General features: G+C 28.8%; 1 protein-coding gene across 3 annotated transcripts in view; it reads right to left on the reverse strand.

Moving 5' to 3' along the window:
• Positions 1-865: 865 nt before the first annotated feature.
• The window catches only part of LOC107452415 (mechanosensitive cation channel TMEM63B), a 46,256-nt gene continuing 25,707 nt past the window's right edge, over positions 866-21,414 (reverse strand). For all 3 annotated transcript variants that reach the window (XM_016068888.5, XM_016068889.5, XM_043053447.3), the window contains exons 17-23: positions 21,259-21,312; positions 20,992-21,154; positions 19,853-19,958; positions 17,394-17,561; positions 7,383-7,495; positions 5,621-5,686; positions 866-3,170 (exon numbers count right to left, since the gene is read on the reverse strand). In XM_016068888.5, the coding sequence (XP_015924374.3) occupies positions 2,985-3,170; positions 5,621-5,686; positions 7,383-7,495; positions 17,394-17,561; positions 19,853-19,958; positions 20,992-21,154; positions 21,259-21,312 (856 nt within the window). In that variant the 3' untranslated portion in view covers positions 866-2,984. The remainder of the gene's footprint in view (positions 3,171-5,620; positions 5,687-7,382; positions 7,496-17,393; positions 17,562-19,852; positions 19,959-20,991; positions 21,155-21,258; positions 21,313-21,414) is intronic.

The following is a 21,414-nucleotide window of genomic DNA, read 5'->3' on the forward strand; positions in this document are numbered from 1 at the left end:
TGAGAGACAATTTTTACTATTAATTTATTTTACCATTATTAATAAAATCTTTTCCATTTACCTTATCATTAATTATCTTTAAAGCAGTATTAAAAACTACATCATTTAAATAACATTACTTTCAAACAGTTCACTGAATTGCACAGTTTTATACCATTTCCATGCTGCTGGATTTAACTGACTTCCAACTATAAAAATTTCCTTTAAAAATTTCTACATTTTTAAATTCAAGTTTTGAAAAGTAATAAAGATCTTTTTCTTTTGGCATACTATAAAAAGCTGGGTTTTTTTTTCAAAAATAAATAAATAAAAATATAACATACTTTTCTTTTAAATTAGAAAATTAAAACGTGTGCATTTATGTATCACATTGTCACAACTGTATTTTATCAAATAACATATTTATGCAAATAATTTTTTCTTCACTTGACGTTATAAAACTAGTGATTTATAAGTCTTGTTAAAATATAGTAATTAGGAACGCTTATATAAGTGCCCATCAATCTAAGAACTTGAAATAGCTTAGCAAATAGTATTTACTTGCACCTAAGATATTAAAATAATATCTCCTATCATTATTTGTATCTTTAAACAATCATAAAATATTATAGAACTGTTTTCAATTCATATAAATCAATTTAGAAAATTAATTTTCTTAAATTTCATCTAACCAATGTTAAGTGAAAGCTTATATTTTTTGTCCAGTTTTTCAGAAATTCTAATAAAAAGTACACTTGCAAAATAAAAGTACATAATGGTCTCACAATGGACACCCAGTGGCTGAGTAATAGGGCTTTGCGCTTTCATTCCATGGGTCCTAGGTTTGATCCGAGGGCCAGGCAAGGTTGACTCAGCCTTTCATCCCTTCAGTGGGTCGATGAAATGAGTACCAAGCATTCTTAAGGACTAAGCACTGGGGGTTCCACGTTTGGTTGACCACCCAATCGGAACATCTGCTCCTGCACCCCAGAGCCGAACGGCAAAAAAACTGAGATGTGCCATCGATGAGCTGTCGTGCCACTGAGTTTAGTTTTTAAATGGTCTCACATAATCATATGTTATATTTAACAAATACTTTAACTTAAGAATGAAATGTTTACAAAAATGCATAGAAAATACTATCTATACTTTGAAAGACAAAACTCTCTGTGTAATGAAAACAATTGAAGAAAAAATGAGATTATTTAAAGGTAAATTGATATATTCTAAATTACATTTGACGCCTTCGTTCAATCACCACAATAGCTTTTATCAGGTTATAAGCTTCCTAGAAATCTCTACATACAGAATTAGAAATTAATTGTAATAACAATAATAATGATGTAAAACAAAGTTCTATTTAGTAACAGTAAAACAATACTTTTGAAATCACAAATAAAACTAATAAGTTTTATGTTTAAAATAATGACTAATGTCCAACAAGAAGCTAAATAAATATGACAATTGAAATGATTACTTTGACAGCATTTTTATGAAATAAAAGCATAAGCAGGAATATCATGGGTTGATGCAAAAATAAAAGTAAGTGTTTAGAAAATCGTTACTAAGTACTTTAGCAGTTAACTATTCAAAACATTTTTAAACTCAAATTACAATATTATACCTTATTTATTAACTATTTCTAAGAAAATCTGCAAAGTCAGTAATAATAAATGATTTTATATATGAAACTATTATTTTAGTGAAATAGAGTAAAACCTGTTTAAAAAGTTTTTCTTTTTATGTAATGTATACTTTTGCTACCATTTTATCCCATATTTCTACGAATATATTTCTTCCCATATTACTACAAGACTAAATTAATTCTTTTAAAAAATTTTGCTTTTCACCTTTTCCATGTAAAAAAGTTTTCTTAGACTGGCAGTTTTTCGTTCAAAATATGAAAAATTATTAGAAAACAAAAACTATACTTGGCCTTTTGACAACACAAAGTAAAAAATCTGCATAATTTATCAATAACTGTTTCAGCAATAATTCTGCAAATTTCAACATGATTTTTTAAGTTCTGATATTTTGAATACAATATTATTACACCATGGGGAGTTTGATTTGTTAAGTAAATTAATTACTTTTTGAGAGGCTTGATTCCATTATCACTCCAAGTGGATTTCTGATCATTTTTAAGTAGTTAATGGATTTTAGCTTGGTTTCTAAAATCTCCGATCACAGTGCTGACGCAAATATCCTCAGTGGTAGATGATGGCTAATGGGTTAGAGTCCCTTTCCATCAGGCTGACTGTGGAAGGTTTACCTGTCGGTGTAATGCAAATGCAGGTTAGTTACATAAAAAATCTACCCCGAAGGAAAATTTCTCTCAATACTTGATCCAGGAGTTTCCTTGTTTTCTGAATTTAATTCAAATTACAAGGCTAAGAAGTTGAACAGCAGTACTCATAAACCCAAAATCGGGTCGCCAGCTCAACGATAGTTGTGCAATAAAATAAAATCCCCTTTTGAGCAGTTAGAAGGAAAGGCCCTCCCGCAACAGCCTATGGCGGTTAAGACTCTACAATTTTGTAACCAGCTATGTAGGCTTCAAGCCACTGCTGGACATCGATCCCCAGTTTTTTCACGATGACGGTTCAGCGTCTTAATCACTAAGCCATCACGGCTTCTTTTTAGCAGTTTTTATTGCAAATTTTTATTTGCAATATTTGCACATTTAAGATTTCTAAAAAAATAATTTTTTCCGACATACTGAAATTTTAATTAATTTTTCTAAGAAGTTTTTTCCTCTTCCCCACGAAAAACTTTTTAAATAGGATTACCAAAAAAATATTGAACAGATTTGAGCTAAAAACTTGATAAATAAGATTAGGGGCGTAAGAAAATAGAAAATGCAAAGCAAATTATATAAAAAGAGATCAGTATTTGTTTTTATTACACTCTAAATATTGTATTGCACCAAAAATAGCATTTTAAGTAAATAACGACAGTTCAAATTGCACACACTACCCTGTCATTTCTCACAAGTAAAGTGATGCTCAGAATCTCTGATAGTGTTCTGATGCAAAATTATCACATTCGGTGGTGTCAGGAATATTAAGACTTCCCCCATCAGGAGTGGACTGCACGCTGTCTTCATTAGTTCCATACGATCTGTCTTGGATGATGGTTGTAAATATTTCGCCCTTAGAGGCTGAGCGCTTTAGGACCATAGGTAGATAAGGCTAAAAATTACATAACATAAATGTTAACAACACACTTAGATAAAATGAAAAACTATCTGCGAACACAAAATATGAAATAGATCTCCTTTAGAGGCTGAGCACTTCAAGGACCATAGGTAGATAAGGCTAAAAATTACATAGCATAGATGTTAACAACACACTCAGATAAAATTTAAAAAAACTATCAGCGAACACAAAATATCAAATAAAAATCTTTCCGCAATTGATTAATTCTTATAACTAGTTTCAACCATTTTGTCACCACCTCATTTTGGTGATATTTGGTGGAAAATCATGGATTTTTTTTAATATTTATGAAACTCTGTATTGATTCACAACCACATGGATGAGAGTTAAAAAAAAACAAGCTGAAAATAGAAATCCAAAAATGTTACGTGCAAAAAAACTTCTTAAATATTTGAAAAAAATACCCGAAATTTGAGAAAGGAAAAAGTATATGTAGGAATCATTTATAAACAGAATGTTATCTATGTTTTAATTAAAGTATCGATGCGATATTTTATTCATCTACTTAAATTGTGGGAATATGAATCTCAATGTGCAATTTTCAAACCACGCAAACACGAATATCGATATTAATTTTAAAATAGCGTCAATACAAATTTTTATGTTTGAATTTATATCCGGGTTAATACGAATCTCGATGTTCGATATTAAAATCAAGTGAACATAAATCTTGATATTTGAATTTAAAATCACATGAATACGAATCTTGATTTTAAAATCGTGAAAATATGAAACACAAAATGCTATCTTAAATCGCTTAAACATGAATCATGATGTGTGATTTTAAATCATATGAACATAAATTCCAATGTGTGTTAATCTCTGCTTTTTACGGGCAAAATAAAATTCTCTGACAATTCCAAGTTTTTCCTGTTCTCCTTGACCCCTGTTATCCCAACAAATTTTTTTTCTTCAGATAAGGCTGTAAAAGCTGATCTAAACAGAAATTTTCTTGGGATCAAATTCACGAACAAAATATATGTACTAAAAACATAAATTACTTTTTAAGGAACCTCATTTTAGCGATCAACGGCAGGAAGGGTCGCAATGTGATTAGCATTGCCCACTGACAGTATCTTCTAAGCAAATTGCTGACAAATAAAATTGATATTTGTTATCAGATCAATTCTTTAATATTTCATAAAATATTATTTAATAAATTCTTTAATAAAGCAATGAATGTATTTTTGATGATTCAAAAACTAGAAAAAGCACTTTCACAACAGTCTGCTATGTGCAAAGAGAGTCATGGAGGTTAAGGGTTCACATTTTCTTGACCAACTGCAGGATGATGACAATATGGTCAGAATTAGGCACCAACTATCCTTATTTCCCAGACCACCTGGTACCCATCAATCTAAAGCAGAGTGAATTTCTAACTACCATTGGGGATCAAACCTCAAGGTTTAATAGTAAGAGTACCTAAACCACTAATCGTATCTAAATTGCAATAACAATAATGAAAAATTATAATAAACTTTGCGGTTTGTGCAAAATAATCAAATAATTCTAAATCTTTTCCTTCTTGTCTACTAAAAACATGTCAATTTTACATTTATCAGAATAATAATTAATTCAAAATTATTATTTTTATTTCAGTTTCTTTGAATAAATCAAAAAAATGTTTGATATTTTGCATTTTTTATCATAGGTATTATAATTTTAAACTTTGTTTTTTAAAGATATTTTGATACTGTTACATTTCACTTTTATTTCTCTCACTTCTTTCATAAATCTTTTAGACAAAATTATTTATTTAGTCAATAAATGTAAAAGAAGAGAACATAATAAATAAGATATATATATATATAATTAGAAGCTATTCAGCATTTTCATACCATATACAAACACCAAAAGAAATAAGTATTTATTTTGGTAGTGTAAATGGAAACTGTTTATAGCGTAAAAATAGCTGTATTGCAAACCATGACTAATATTCACTATTTTCAGGGTGCAGAGCCAGATTTTTTAACAAAAAATAATCACCTTTTAATTACTTTTCAAGCACTCAAAAAATATTTTTAATCACTTTACAAAAAAAAAAAAAATCATAATTAGGATCTGTGCATCAATAAAAATTATTTTTTTCTGTCATTTAAAGTTCTTAATTAATAAATATAAAATCAATAAAACTCAAAAACTTTGTATAATCATGATAAAAAAAAAAGTAGATTCAGATAAATATCACAGAGAAAATTGTGAAAATGATGCATTTTTTTGTAATTTATAATGACAATTGACACGGCAAAGAAAAAATCCCTTTTTAAAAGATGGAAAATTAAGCACTTTTTACAAATTCTGAATAAAAGAAGCATCTTTAAGGACTAATAAAAAATGTAAATCAAAAATAGGCACACTTTTTAAAACCACTAAGCACCCTGATTTTATACAACAACAAATTTGAAGTCAGGAATTATTTGTACCTGCTGTGAAATTTCATCGGATCTTGAGGGCTCTGAACTATTTCTACGACTTTGAGAAGAGAATGCCTACAAAAGAATTAAGAAATAGAAGTGTTTAAGTAATCCCTTTGATGCTGATCACTTTTACCATACAAAAAAGGTTTTGTTTTTAATCAAAATATTTAAATTTAGTTAAAATATGTTTTTATATATAATTCAACTTCTTCTAATTAAAGAAAGAACAACTTTTTAAAATCTAAATGTTTCTTTAGCTTGAGGATAATTTAATAAACAAGCAAATTTTAGATTAATTAAAGTATTCTTTTTATAAAAGTCATTTTTATTAAAAAAAATAGTACACAAAGTATTAAGTAAGAAAAGAATAACAATGGTAATGAAAACTGTTTAATAATTAGAGAGTATTGTCTCATACTCTCAAGCGTTTCCAAGTCATAGCCATGTTCAATTTTTGTTTTATATTACAGTTACTTTTAATTTTGAAAGAAATTATAACTTGGTAAATAAATTTTAACTAAAACTTTACTACAAAAATTGAGTTTAAGTCAAATAAATTTTAATAAGCATCAATTAAATATGCAATAAACTTAAAGTTTGCTTCACTGAATGTAATACACTGTACAGTTAAATAAAATTATGAATTTCTTAATGTTTTTCTCAATCAAGTAACGAAAAAAATTAAAAATTTATACTTAATCTTTTTACATTGGAAAACATGAAAGGAAAGTTGTTGGTTAGTTAGACAAAAGATTAGTTATAAAGTTAAATAAAATTATGAATTACTTAATGCTTTTCTTAATAAAGCAAAGAAAAAAAAATTATAAATTAAGATTTATTATGTTCACATTAGAAAACATTAAATAAAATTTGGTTACTAGGTGAAAATTTAATCATTTGATATAAATAGGGAATAAAAAATTTGTAGTTGAACTTTAACTCATGCTTTATTTTTTGCACTACAATTTATCTATTTTATTAATTATTATATACTTAACTTTTAAAACCAGTTTTACTCAGTAAAATGATGATTAAATAACACTGAACTATAATTTAAGGTCTTCGAGGTGAGCTGGTAGCATTTTTTTGTTTAAAGTCAGCATTTAAATTTGTAACAAAAAAAGGAAAAATATTTACTATTAAAAAATACAAGTCACAATGCAGATTCTTTTATTTTCATAAGACTAAAGTCTTTCACAATAAATTTCTTATAAAAACTTAAACAATAAAGAAAATATTAAAAATCTTGATGCAAAATTCTTTAATTTTTTAAAAGTCTTTAAAAAAAATTTCTTTTTTTAAAAATTAAGTTTTTTTTTAAAATAAAATTAAAAAGCAAACATTAAGATTTCAATTGCTTTTATAAAATTGCAAAAAATATTTATGATTGAAAATAAAATCTATATTGAGATATAAAAAGAAAAAATATGATAAAAATGTATGAAAATATAATGAAAATTGGTCAACAAACAAGTAAGTTGTTCTACTCATGCAAAATATTATTTTGCGAAAAAATTTCCTTTTTATTTGTAAGACGTTTTAAGTTTAAAAGTTATTTATAATGTTTATGACATTGAAATTTTTACAAGATAGAAATAACTTCAAATATTACAAAACTATTCTTAATACACTATAAAAAATAAATTTATGTGGGAGAAAAGTTATTTTTTTAAATTATGACACACATTTTCCAATTTTAGAGAAAACTAAAAACCATTGCTTATATATAATAATTTTTGTTTAAAAAAGGAAGAAAAAAAACTCTTACTTTGTATGAAATTGGGCTGAGTATGAGAAACCACTGAAAAAAGATTTGACCAATAAAAATCATAGCTGTCATCAAACATATGCCTAAGGATACTATGGACATTTGCATCCAACCTACAAAATATTTAAGAAGTAATAAATTATGAGAGTGATACACAGAAGACAAAAAACAACCTAAGATACAAAAATAACAGAAACATATATTACAGCACAAATTCAAAATATAGGTCCAAATAGGTGAAATAGGTTTTTGTTTTTTTCAATATTGCATTCAAACTGTAGTAAGAGAACAAGAAGATTATGCAAGATGGTAACAATATTTGCTAAACCACACATTCAATTACAATTTACAGATAAGTATAGAATTACAGTAGTCTCTGCTTAATGTGATAGCAGTTAATGTTATCATTTGCTATATTGCTATCAATATCACTCAGACTCTGATTTCTTCTATACATTTGTATGTTAAAATTATCGCTTTATGCGATCATTACATCATTTAATGTTATCAGTATTTATATTTATTTTTTCAATTTTTTTTATTCATTCTTGTTTTATTTATATTTATTGCGTAAATTCAGAAAAAATACCTTTTCTTTCCTTGTGCTAATTTTTGGATTTCACAGAATTCTTTTTCTTTTTTTTAATGCTAGAATTCAAATTTTTTCACTCCTTCTTAAATTGTAGGTTGGACAGGTCTGTTAATGAAATGTGCTTTTCTTTGACTCAGAAAACTAGGCTCTTGATGCGGTGCACATCTTTTCATGGAATCTAGTTTCTGCTAAAATCATCAGAAATTGCTTCGCTCACAAAATATTTCGCACAAAAAGGTATCCAAGAAGAAGAAATTATAGAACAGCCTTCAGATTTGACAACTTGAGAGTTCGAGTTTTTAATTGAAATTAATAAAAATATCTATGTAACCTCAACATTAACAAAATAAGAAGTTTGCCAGATTGTTAAAACGAAAAAGAAGGATAATCGATTATAGAACAACCTTTCAGTTTTGCCAACTCAAGAGTTCAAGAATTTGATGAAAACTAATAAAAACATCTAAGTAGCTTCCACATTAACAGAGTAAGAAGTTTGTCAGATTGTTATAACGAAAAAGAAGGATAATCGATTATAGAACAACCTTTCAGTTTTGCCAACTCAAGAGTTCAAGAATTTGATGAAAATTTATAAAAACATCGACGTAGCTTCACATTAACAGAATAAGAAGTTTGCCAGATTGTTATAGCGAAAAAGATGGATGATCAAACTACCGACAATGAACATCAAATGAAGATGTAGAGTTCCTAGATGTTGATCCACCTCATTCAAGTGCTGAAATGCAATGAAAGTGTGGAAACATTGAGTACAATACCGAGCCGATGACTTTAAAAAACATTATGATAAGTGAATAATTTAGAAATGAACTTCTGAGGAAACATTTCAGACAATTAAGTATTGTCTGAATGATGTATGTTTCTAAATGATGTATAATTCTTATAAATTTAAGGAATATTACAGTACATAAATATATGATTGTTTTTCTTTATGTTATTTTTTAACTTAGTATGTGAGTTTCAAATTATTAAATTTATGAAAATATTTACCCCAACCTGCCCCTACTGAGGGCATACGGGTAAATGTTTATTAAAAACCAAGTAAAAAAAAACATTAAAGAACATAAAATACAAAAAATGCATAAAATACATAAGATACAAAAGTCAAATGGCAACAGCCCGTAAACTTTGCGGGCGAACAATACTCTTGAACAAAATTAGTAATCTACAATTAGTCAGAATATTAAATCTTTAAGAAAACTTGACAAATATATCTGGCATGTATGCCATGAAAAGTCCAGGTCAACAGACCCTAAAATAAGGATTAAAAGCACAATTAAATTTAAAACACCAGCAATATTAGAAGCAAATTAAAATATAAATTGCCATTCCAGGTCAACAGACCCTTATATTGAGGCAATCAAATGGCATAAATTTTAAAAACTAATCATAGGACAAATTGCCTATTAAGGAAACAATTAAACGAGTTACAAATAGTAAAATCATCAAAATAGTGTTGAAATAGTAAAAGTGGATTAAAATGGTGTGAATGACGAGGACAGTTCAAATCCAACCTAAGAATACCATGAGATTTAAAAAATTTTTAAAGTCACTAAAAGTCCAGTTTTAAGGATAGTCATCCCGGCTAAAAATCAAAATCGCCGAACCAGAGTCTCCAGTGATGAGGTTATTAAAGCGAGAAAATTAGAGTTGACTCAGGGGATAAAATTACGTTTGGAATTACGTAAAATCACAAAATTATTACATTTATATAATTTTACGATTTTTCTTATTGTTATCAAAATCATCATGTCACAAAGTAATCAAAATTAGTAGAAACTAGACTTACTGCATTAGCAAATACTCATAAAATTTTTTAGCAGAGATTAATTTTTGTAAGAATTGCTAGTAAGTAGACACAAATGACTTGCGCAAGAAAAAATTTATGAATAAAAACATTCGGTGCAAATTAGATAAATTTTTAAATTGGTAGGGAAAAATATGTAACTAAAAGAATTGACTGAAAGATAAATAAAAAATTAGAAAGCCTGAAAGAATAGCTAATTACAGAAAACTTCAAAATAACAAAATGTAACATAAAATTATAAGCTACACTATTAATTGCAATAAAAGAATTATATATTATAAACAGAAGATAATACAAAATTATGAATACCATATCAATAAACTATAGATAAAAAGACAGTGAAGAAAAAGAATTTTAAACAGCAAAAAAACATTAATAAATTATAGATACATGTTTATTTAAATCATAATGAAGTCGAGGTTCAACACTACATAAGTACGAAAAACAAAAAAAAAATGCAAGCAAAATTTTCTCAAAAAGTGTTTTTAATGGGTTTTTTTAATAAATAAATAAGCAATTACCAATTTACCCTATCCCAAAAAAGCCAATTTGTGATTTTTGACAAATTTTTTGAATAAATTCAGATTATATTGAAATACTGTAAGTTTTGACAAGTTTAAAAAAGTTTAATCAAATGACTTGACACAAGTTTAATTGTCTGGTAGTGTATAGATAATAAGATGAATAGATCAAATATGTTTTATAAAAGCTAAAACATTAAAGTGTTTTTCAATAAAATTATACTTTTAAAAAATAAAACAAGGCATAGACTGATAAATTTTAGAGATAAAATTTTACGAAACTCAGTCCTTTTATGATAGTTAGTTCCTTCATTTATTGTTCATTTAATTATTTATTTATTATTTTAATTATCTGGTTTTTGAATCTTCTTCTTCTTTTCGGTTTTTGAATCATCAATCTACAAATAATGTGCTGCTGTAATTTTTTCAAATGTTCAAGAACAAAGATTTTGGATTAGATACCAGAAACTGTATTTTATGCAATTTAGAATTATAATGGTATTATTATTAATAATAGAAATATGGAGAGACGATGTTTAATAAGTTTTAAAAAGGTTTTCAATTAAAGAAAATCCCATATTATAGCTTATAAATAATTTTAATAACATTTACTATTTTTTAAAAATATGAACTAAAAATTTTAAACAAAATACTAAAAATAACTTAGCTAAAACCGCCAATGAATTTTTAAACCCTTTAAGGTTAAATAACTTATTATCGAACGATGTTTTGACTCTTTTTATAATTTCAATAACAGATGGCGCCAGTGGTACTGTTAATCAAGAAATATTTTGTTTTTATTATTTTCTTTCCTTTTTTTTTAGTTTCAGTTTAGATTTATTCATTATGTTGGTAGATGAGTAATATTTATGTTTGGCAATATGGCCATTGAAACTTCAATTACTCATTTATAATTCAATAAAAAATATTTCAGTGTTATCTATAAATCATGCTCTGATAATCAATCAAAGAAATAAAGTATATATCCGGTAAGATTTTGAAAACTTATTTGTTGTGTTAAGTTGTCATAATTTTCATTTTCCCACATTGTATTAGTTTCAATAATTTTACTGATATTCTACTTAACTTTTATGATTTTTCCATTACATAAGTTTATGATTTATTTAAGATTCATTCCATTTTTTGGTCCTTCGAGACCGGAGTGAAAAATCTGAGCTATTGTTTATAATTTAGTTTCGATTTCAATTAAGAGAGCTAGATAAAAGTATTTTATATTGCTCTAGTTAACATTGTTTTTTTGATCTTATTTTCGGTCTGTCGATAAATATTTTGATCTTAAATCTTGTATTTTGTAATTATAATGGAAACTTTAAAGAAAAGACGTAGTATTTTGAAAGGTAAAGTAACGCATATAAATAATATTCTGAAACCGAAATTTGTGTCTGGGGAAATAGAAAGAGCGGAATTAGATGTTTTTTCGGCTCAAATGAATGAAATATGGGTGGAGCTTAATGAGATTCATACGGAAATTATCGTTTCTTGCAAGAATGAGGAAGAGGCAAGCAATATGAAAGAATTTGATAATTTGGCATCTAATATTGATACGTTGCGAATTAATATTGCACGGGAAATGTCGGAATTGAAATCAAAAGTAAACAATACTAATAATGGCGGCGTTTCTCTAGATGATTCGAAACCGAAACTAAATGAATCTTGTTTAAAGTTGCCCAAATTCGAGTTACCGAGTTTTTATGGAGATTTCACTAATTGGATGTCATTTAAAGAATTGTTTTTGAGTTCCATAGATAAAAATCCAGAATTAACAGAACTTCAAAAATTTCAATATTTGTTTGCTAGTTTAAAGGGTACTGCACACAAGCTTATTTCAGGATTTTCGCTCACAGATGAAAATTATAAGCACGCTTGGCAGACTCTAGTTGCGAGATATGATAATAAACGTGAATTAGCTTTCGCGCAAATTTCAAAACTATTTAATCTAAAGACAATTAAGTCTAATTCTGCGGTTTCGATATTTGAAATTTTAGATACGCGTAATGAAGTTATTCGAATTCTTTCAACTTTAAAGTTAGAAGTTAATCCTATGGTAGATGTTATTTTAATATTTTTTATTTTGGGAAAACTAGATGATACACTAAGGCAAAGATGGGAATTATCTTTAACTAATCAAGATATTCCAACATTTTTAGAATTGGCTAAATTTCTTGAGCAACAAGCAAAAAGTATTTCAAATCAAACAGAATGCAAGCCAAGGGTTCTTCCTAAAAAGGCTTTTGTAAATAATGTGGTAGTAAACAAAACAGAAAATTTATGCAATATTTGTAATGAAAATCATTCGATTGTTAATTGTCCCATGTATAATAAGATGTCTGTTGATGACAGGTGGAAGGTAATTAAATCTAAAAGGCTGTGTATAAATTGTTTAAGAAAATTTCATATGGCAAATAAATGCCGTTTTACTAACATCTGTAAGGCATGTCATAGAAAACATCATACTTCATTGCATAGATTTTATTCTAATTCTGAAGAACCTAATGTAAGCAATACAGTTTGCTATTCTAATTCAAATTTAGATAATGCCAATTCTGAAAATGTTCCTACAGTGAGGGAAAACATTCAACTTAGCACAACTTGTCTAAATTCTAATAGTGTAGATAGTAATACTTTATTATCAACAGCTTTAATAAAGGTTAAAAATGCTAAGGGACATTTCGTTAATTGCCGAGCGCTGATTGACAAGGGCAGTCAGAAATCTCTAGTGAGCAAAAACTGTGTTAAAAGACTGCAATTATCAAAGACTGTTACAAATCATTCAATTTCAGGAATTAATAATACGCTAGTAAAGTCTTCTTTATCTGAAGTATCTTTGGTCTTTTCTCCACATTTTAATGAGAAAAGTTTTTGCTGTAAAGCCTTGATTGTAGACTGCATAACAAGTGATTTACCGAATTTCACATTTTCTTCATGCAACTGGCCACACCTGCATGGTCTATTGCTTGCAGATCCAACATTTCATGCAACTGGTCCAATAGACATTCTGTTAGGAGCCAACTTATACGCTGACTTGCTAATTGGAGAACCAATTTTAGGGAAGAAAGGTACTGCAGCTGCACTCAATTCTCATCTAGGCTGGCTATTATCGGGAAGAGTGTTCTCAAACCCCAATAAGGAAAACTCCTTTGTGAACTGTCATCTTACCTCATCGTTGGATTGTCAATTGGCTAAATTCTGGGAGCTCGAATCTTTACCTCAAGCTGAACTGAAATCAAAGAATGATTCAGATTGTGAAGCATTTTACGAAAAAACGGTTGCTAGAGATCCATCTGGACGTTATATTATGAGAATACCTTTCAAACATTCTATAGAATTTAGTGACTCAGCTACTCAAGCAAGTAAAAGATTCAACTACATTGAAAGAAAACTAAGTAAGAATAATGAACTTGAGCATCAGTACACAACTTTCATGTCGGAATATCTTCAACTAGGTCATAAGGAAAGGGTTCCTTCTTACGAACTGATTAAGGAATCAACATTTTATCTACCTCATCATTTCGATAATAAAGAAGACAGCAACACAACCAAACTAAGAGTGGTCTTTGATGCGTCAGCTAAGGATTCTTCAGGGAATTCTCTCAACAATGCGTTGCATGCAGGTCCTCGTTTGCAACCCGAACTATTTTCTCTATTACTAAAATTTAGAACTTTCAAAGTTGCATTTACTGCTGACATCGAGAAAATGTTTCGCCAAATTCGTATTCATGAAGAGGATGCTGATTACCAACGAATACTCTGGAGGTTCAAACCTGATGAAGAAATCCAGATATACAGATTATTAACTGTCACCTATGGAACAGCCTGTGCTTCCTATCTTGCTGTAAAAACACTTCAACAACTCGCTAAGGACGAAGAGAAAGCTTTTCCTGATGCTTTAAGAGTTCTTAAGGAAGAATTTTATGTTGATCATCTGTTATCAGGTACAGATTCCATCCCCAAAGCCAAAAATCTAGTTACAAACTTAAAATCACTTTTGCAACGAGGAGGTTTCAATCTCAGAAAATGGTCGTCTAATTGTTCAGAGGTTCTATCAGATCTTTCCGAAGACTCTCTTTCACAGCAGCACAATGTTACTATAGAAGAAAATCAATGTCAGAAGGTCTTAGGACTGTATTGGAATACACAGCAAGATACTTTTCAGGTGAACATTTCATTTCCAGAGATAGTTACCTCAAAAGGAGAACTGCTTTCTGTCATAGTTAGGATTTTTGATCCCCTGGGCTTTCTTTCACCTGCCACAATCATCTTAAAAATTTTGATGCAAAGCCTATGGAAAAATAAATTAACTTGGGACGAACCTTTAACCGAAGAGCTCTTATGTGTCTGGAAAACCTTCCAGGCTGAAAAACAGGCTTTAAATGAAATAGCAATTCAAAGAAGACTGGTGTCTGTAAATAATTTAATCATTGATGCCCAGTTACACGGATTTTGCGACGCCTCACTCAAAGCATATTCAGCTGTTTTTTATTTGAAAGTAGTGGATAACGAAAATAGAGCTTCAGTGAACATAGTGGCAGCAAAAACCAGGGTCGCCTCTTTGAAAACAGTATCATTACCTCCCCTCGAACTGCAGCTCATTTGCTAGCAAAATTGTATGGTAATCTTCAAATTTCGATAGATCAAATTTGGAAGCAAGTGTTCTTATGGTCGGATTCAGAAATCGTTCTGAGTTGGATTCGATCAGACTCTTTAAAGGATCAGTTCGTAAAAAATAGAGTTGCAGCCATAACATCACTTACTAATATTGGCGACTGGAACCATGTGGCTGGAGTTACCAATCCTGCCGACTGCGCCTCTCGAGGAATTTTTCCAAAGAAGCTTAAGGACTTGGAACTTTGGTGGCAGGGCCCGGAGTGGCTATCTAATGCAAATTCAGCATTCACCGATGAGGTTAAACCAAACTCTGTTCACACTTCCAACCCTGACACTTTAATACATGCCTCAGCAGTTGAAAGTAATTCGATGCAAGAGTTAACTCAAAAATATTCATCATTCAGCAAATTAATAAGAGTGATTGCTTGGTGTAAAAGATTCGTGTTCAACTCGAGAAATTCGGAAAATCGGATAAACGGTTGCCTTCAAGTTAGTGAACTGGATAATGCTCTTATCGCAATTATTAAAGAAATTCAAAGGGTGGAATTCAGTGCTGAAATTAAGTCAATCAAAAATAAAGGCTGTGTTCCAAGAAACTCTAAAATAATAACCCTTTCACCTTTTCTAGATTCTGACAAGGTCTTAAGAATTGGTGGGAGACTCAAAAATTCAAATCTGTCACTGTCGGCTAAACATCCTTTTCTTTTGCCGAAAAGTCATCATTATAGAATATATCATATATCATATACATATCTTATTATAGAATATTATCATAAGCTTTCGTTACATTCTGGCATTTCTGTAGTTTTATCTTTAATTCGGCAAAAATTTTGGTTTCCAGCTGGGAGAAACACAGTAAGAAAGATCCTCAGAGGCTGTATAACTTGTTTAAAGGTAAATGCTGTTTCTTCAAGCCAGCTCATGGCCGATTTGTAACGTGATCGAGTTATTCCATCTAAACCTTTCCAACGTGTTGGGTTGGACTTTGCAGGTCCAATTTCAATCAAACCAAATTTACCAAGATCTAAAGTCACCTTAAAGTCGTACATTGCACTTTTCATTTGTTTTGCTACGAAGGCTGTCCACTTGGAACTTGTCTCTGATTTGTCAACAGAAACCTTCCTAGCATCCTTTCGTCGATTTATTGCTAGACGAGGATTGCCATCTGATGTATACAGTGATAATGCCACAAATTTTAAAGGAGAAAGTAACTATTTGAAGTCCCTGTTCAAAATTGTTCGAGACAATTCAGTTCAAGATTTTTCCAGCAATCTTCAAATCTCTTGGCACTTTATTCCTCCAGCAGCACCTCATTTTGGCGGACTCTGGGAGTCTAATATTAAATCAACCAAGAGACACCTGCTGAAGGTATGCGGCTCAGCTACACTGAATTTCGAAGAACTGGCTACGCTCTTGTGTCAAATTGAGGCTTGCCTCAATTCACGACCGTTATGTCCATTAACATCAGAAATAAGTGATCTAGAGGCTCTTACCCCTGGACATTTTATTGTGGGTGTTCCACTTCTTTCATTGCCTGAGAGAGACCCATCACCATCCATGTGTCTCAAGTCTAGATGGTCTTTAATTCAAAAACTTTGTGCTCAATTTTGGATCAAATGGAGTAAAGATTATCTCCAAACTCTGCAAGCAAAGTCTAAATGGACTGTTTCTGGCTCAGAGTTTCATGTTGGAGATTTAGTTCTTCTCAAAAATGACAATGTCCCACCTCCATTAAAGTGGACTCTTGCACGAGTTGTGCAGGTATTTCCTGGAAACGATGGTATTATTAGGGTTGTTAAATTAAGAACAGCTCATGGAGAAACCATCAGGCCTATCTGTAAAGTATGTCCATTGATAAAAAAGTAACATTTCCACCTCCTTGGGTGGCAGGATGTTTTGACTCTTTTTATAATTTCAATAACAGAAGGCGCCAGTGGTACTGTTAATCAAGAAATATTTTGTTTTTATTATTTTCTTTCCTTTTTTTTAGTTTCAGTTTAGATTTATTCATTATGTTGGTAGATGAGTAATATTTATGTTTGGCAATATGGCCATTGAAATTTCAATTACTCATTTATAATTAAATGAAAAATATTTCAGTGTTATCTATAAATCATGCTCTGATAATCAATCAAAGAAATAAAGTATATATCCGGTAAGATTTTGAAAACTTATTTGTTGCGCTAAGTTGTCATAATTTTCATTTTCCCACATTGTATTAGTTTCAATAATTTTACTGATATTCTACTTAACTTTTATGATTTTTCCATTATATAAGTTTATGATTTATTTAAGATTCATTCCAATCGAACTCTACACTATTACACTACCAAAAAAAAGCAACCCTTAAGTTAAATATGACAAAGAAAGAATTGATATCAGTTGAAAGATAAAAGGGGGAAAAGGGAATCGAAATGAAATAGTAAAGCAAAAAATAAGTGATATATTACCATTTCGTAGGTAAAGAAAGAAGAAAATACACATCTGCATCAGAATTATAGACATTACGACACAATTGATGGCTGTTGCATGGATATTTCTACTTATTTTAGATGGGCCATACACATAAAATATATTGTAGCGATCAATAAAATGTTTCAAACAAACATACACCAAACCTATAAAAACAAATATTTATCATATTTAATATTATATGAACAAACAGCTAATAATTTTTATATAACCACACAACACACAAAAAAAAAATGATGGACATGAAAGAGTTTAAAAAGATTTGTAATTGATTCAATATGATTTGTTTTATAGCTAAGCCTCTTTTATTGAATATCTTAATCAACAGAAACCTCTAAGAAACAGTTTTAGATATATAAAATCAAATATATTATACAACCACTGCATGATTTAATGGCCAAGGTAGGAATGCCACATAATTTTGACCACCACCAGATAATGTGAAAAGTGCCAGTCATGGTACCCCTCTCTTCAAACTTCAATATCCCACAACCAACTAGAGGACTGAGAGAGAAAGAGAGATTTGTAATTGATTCAATTTGATTTGTTTTACTGTTATAACTCTCTTAATAACCATTTTCATCAATAAAAACCACTATGGCTAAATATTTATGGAATCAAATATATTACAAAACCATGGCATTATTTAACAGCCATGGTAGGAATGCCGCATAACCTTGACCCCAATAAGATGGGATGCAAAGCACCCGAGTTGGTCAATCTCACATATTTAATGTGCACTTTGAGTATACATGCCTATTGTTTTATTAGCCGCCAGGATTAAATTCATGATTTCCAGTTCTCCACCAATAGTGTAAGTGATGTCTTAAACAACTGCGCCACTGAAGCAAACATGCCTTATATTAGGTGAAACCTCTGAACAGTGATTATAAAATAACAATCACACATGGCTAGCATGAATTTTATTTTATATAGAATCTCAGCTAACTTTTTTTTAAGTTTTTCATTGGCATCTTCCTATAAATTTAATTATTTCATTATCTAAAACATAACTTTCCCTCATCGTTCATCATATTACAGTCTTCACAGAAGAAACATTTTTAAGCGTTCATACCAAAATCAATTATAGGTACAATTTGGCAGCTTAATTCTATGTGTTACAAATAATCCACATCTTACATGGATGAAAATGTAAATTTAGAAGCTTTTCATAACGCAAAGCTCCACAAAGTAGAGGTAGGTGATGAAAATATTGAAAAGAACAAGAATAATCATAATAGCTATAGAATAAAAAGGTATGTTCTAGAAAATATTTGTAACATTTAGACTTTTGCTGACATAATGATGGTAAAAAACTGAATCATCTAATAATTGATGCCATTATAAATCTGGAATTAAAAAAAATTGTTTGAAAAAAAAGTTGGTTATAACTAGATTTCTTTAAATGTTAATTTTGAGATAACAAAAATTTGAGTAACTATCACAAATTGTGTTGACTATACGTTTAAGTATTGTTTCTAGTAATTACACAAGTTTTTTGATACTGTTTGAGATATATTTAATTACATATTTTGAACAATCAATTTTGATAACTTCAGTAATTGATAACTTCAGATTCTTGTAGTACTGGTGCTAATGGTCATCTCTTAACACCAGTACTACAAGAACTGGATTGGGTTTAAGAAAAATTTAACTACATTGTTTTATAATAATGTTTTAAACATTTACAACATAGTCTAATATTGTGATTATAAAACTTTTCTAGTTTTATTTGACAATAAAAAAGAAATACTATCACTGCATTTGTGGAATTCAAAATTTATATCGGATTCATAATTTTTTTTAAAAAGTTGGGGGGGGGGGACAAACATTAGAAGCTTTAAATAAAATTGTATTTCAAGCAAATTACTTTCAAATGGAACCAGTCAAATTTGCCAACTAATAAGCTCTACATTTTACAGAACACAACTTCTTTTCAACGATAATTAATCCAAAAGTATCTTCTTGCAAAGCATCCAGTTAGAATGCTTCAACATCAATATTAAAATACAGTGAAACAAAAAAGAAATATAAAAAAAAAATAAATTTCTTGTGAAAATTTTTCCATTTAAAATAAAATTATTGTTTAAAGTTCTTAATTTATAAACATAAAATCAATAAAATTTAGAAACATTTTCAAAAACTTTACATAATCATGATAAAATAACTAATTTCTGAAAAATATAACAGAAAAAATTGTGCATTTTTGTAATTTAGAATGACAAACAATACAGCAAAGAAAAAATCTCTTTTTAAAAAATAGAAAATTAAGCACTTTTTACTAACCTCTAATAAAAAAGCACCTTTAAGGGCCTTTAAAAAACATAAATCAAAAATGAGCACCTTTTAAAAACGCTACTCACCCTGTTTATAAAGAAAAAGTGAACAAATATAAACAAAATTATGTCAATTAGTTAAAGAAATTTATATCACTTACCGAATGGTGTTATAAGGGGGCACAAAACACTGTAAATGATTACCACTGAAAATATCAAAAGATAATAGGCATACTGCACTCCAAACTCAAACTCCCACAATATGGCCTAATAAACAAAAAGAAAAAATAATTAATTCACAAATCTAACTTATATAGAACTATTTTCCTATGAAGTTATAATATGTGACAGTTTTATGACAGAATATATCATATTACATAATCAAAAATATTAAAATTTGAAACTTTTACAAGTAAAATTATTACTAATTAAAAATAAAAAAAGGGCAACTAGCATTCTTTTAAATGAGTTACACTAATGTTACATTTAATAAATGCAGTAATTACATAATGATCTTATATAATGATCAATTATTCTCATATTTAACTAAAAATAATGATTAAATAAGATATTTATATAAAACAATCTTAGATACAACTTTTAAAATAAACGAGAAAAAGCCAAAAGCATCTAAAATCAAAATAAATATACACTTTAATAATTAGTAATAAGATCTTTTTTCTTTTTCAAAGTTGGAAAACTTTTCAACACACATTTATTAACACTTAGACCACAGATTTTATAGTTTTTTTTGTTTCTGTTTTATTGAACAACATTATTGGACTTGAAGTTACTTAGTTTATATATCCCCTATAGTGAATGGGTGTTTTTAAGAAATAACACGAGAAAAAAAAATTATTTAATTTTTTTTCTGTACACATTTACAAAGTTTTAAAATGTCATAAAGAAAAAAATTTTAATTTAAAATTTAAATTTTAATTAAATGTTAAATTTAAGTAAGGTTAAAATTTTCTTAGTTTTTTCTTTTAATTATTTTAAAACAAATTTCAAACAAAAAATAGTTTTTCTTCACTTTATGAGACTTATTTTCTACAGTTAAGCAATTTATAAACAAATATAATAACAACTAAAGCTCAGGTTTCAGAAGGATAAAAAATAATCTAAATAGTGATTAATTTGGTTTTAGTTGTATTTGACTTGCACTCATTACATATTTAAACCAAAGTTATACATGAAAATTCATCAGAAATATTTCAAATCAACTGTTTATTATTTCCTTCTTATTTTTTATCTAGTTTGTTTGATATTTTAAGTAAGAAATAGTAAGAATATAACTTGCTTTTCGTAAACCAGCTTGTTCTGCCCGAGAACGTGAGAAACAAATGTAAAATGCATACATAAAGAGCTCAGGGAATCGAATGAGGTCCAGGGCTGTTCCAATGAAACTCGCTGTTATAACATAATTCACAAAAAAAGCTCCATTGCCAGACAAAAATACACACCTAGGAATTATAAAGTTATTCAGTGAAAGATTTATTCAGAAAAGGAATTATTCAGTGAAAGATTTTAAAATAAAAATAAATAAATTGATAAGAAAAATATTTACTGCCAACGGTATGTTTCTCCTTTCCTGATACTCCATTCCAGTAATGCTTTCACACTAAATTTGAAAATAGAACATTAATATTTAAAAGCCATAAAATATTAAAGCTACCATAATACATAAATTTATTAATTCTTAACTGTAATAAACGGGGATTCA

The sequence above is a fragment of the Parasteatoda tepidariorum genome, chromosome 5, assembly GCF_982258835.1.
Source record: "Parasteatoda tepidariorum strain Cologne lab strain chromosome 5, Ptep-v5.0, whole genome shotgun sequence".
Classification (NCBI taxonomy): domain Eukaryota; kingdom Metazoa; phylum Arthropoda; class Arachnida; order Araneae; family Theridiidae; genus Parasteatoda; species Parasteatoda tepidariorum.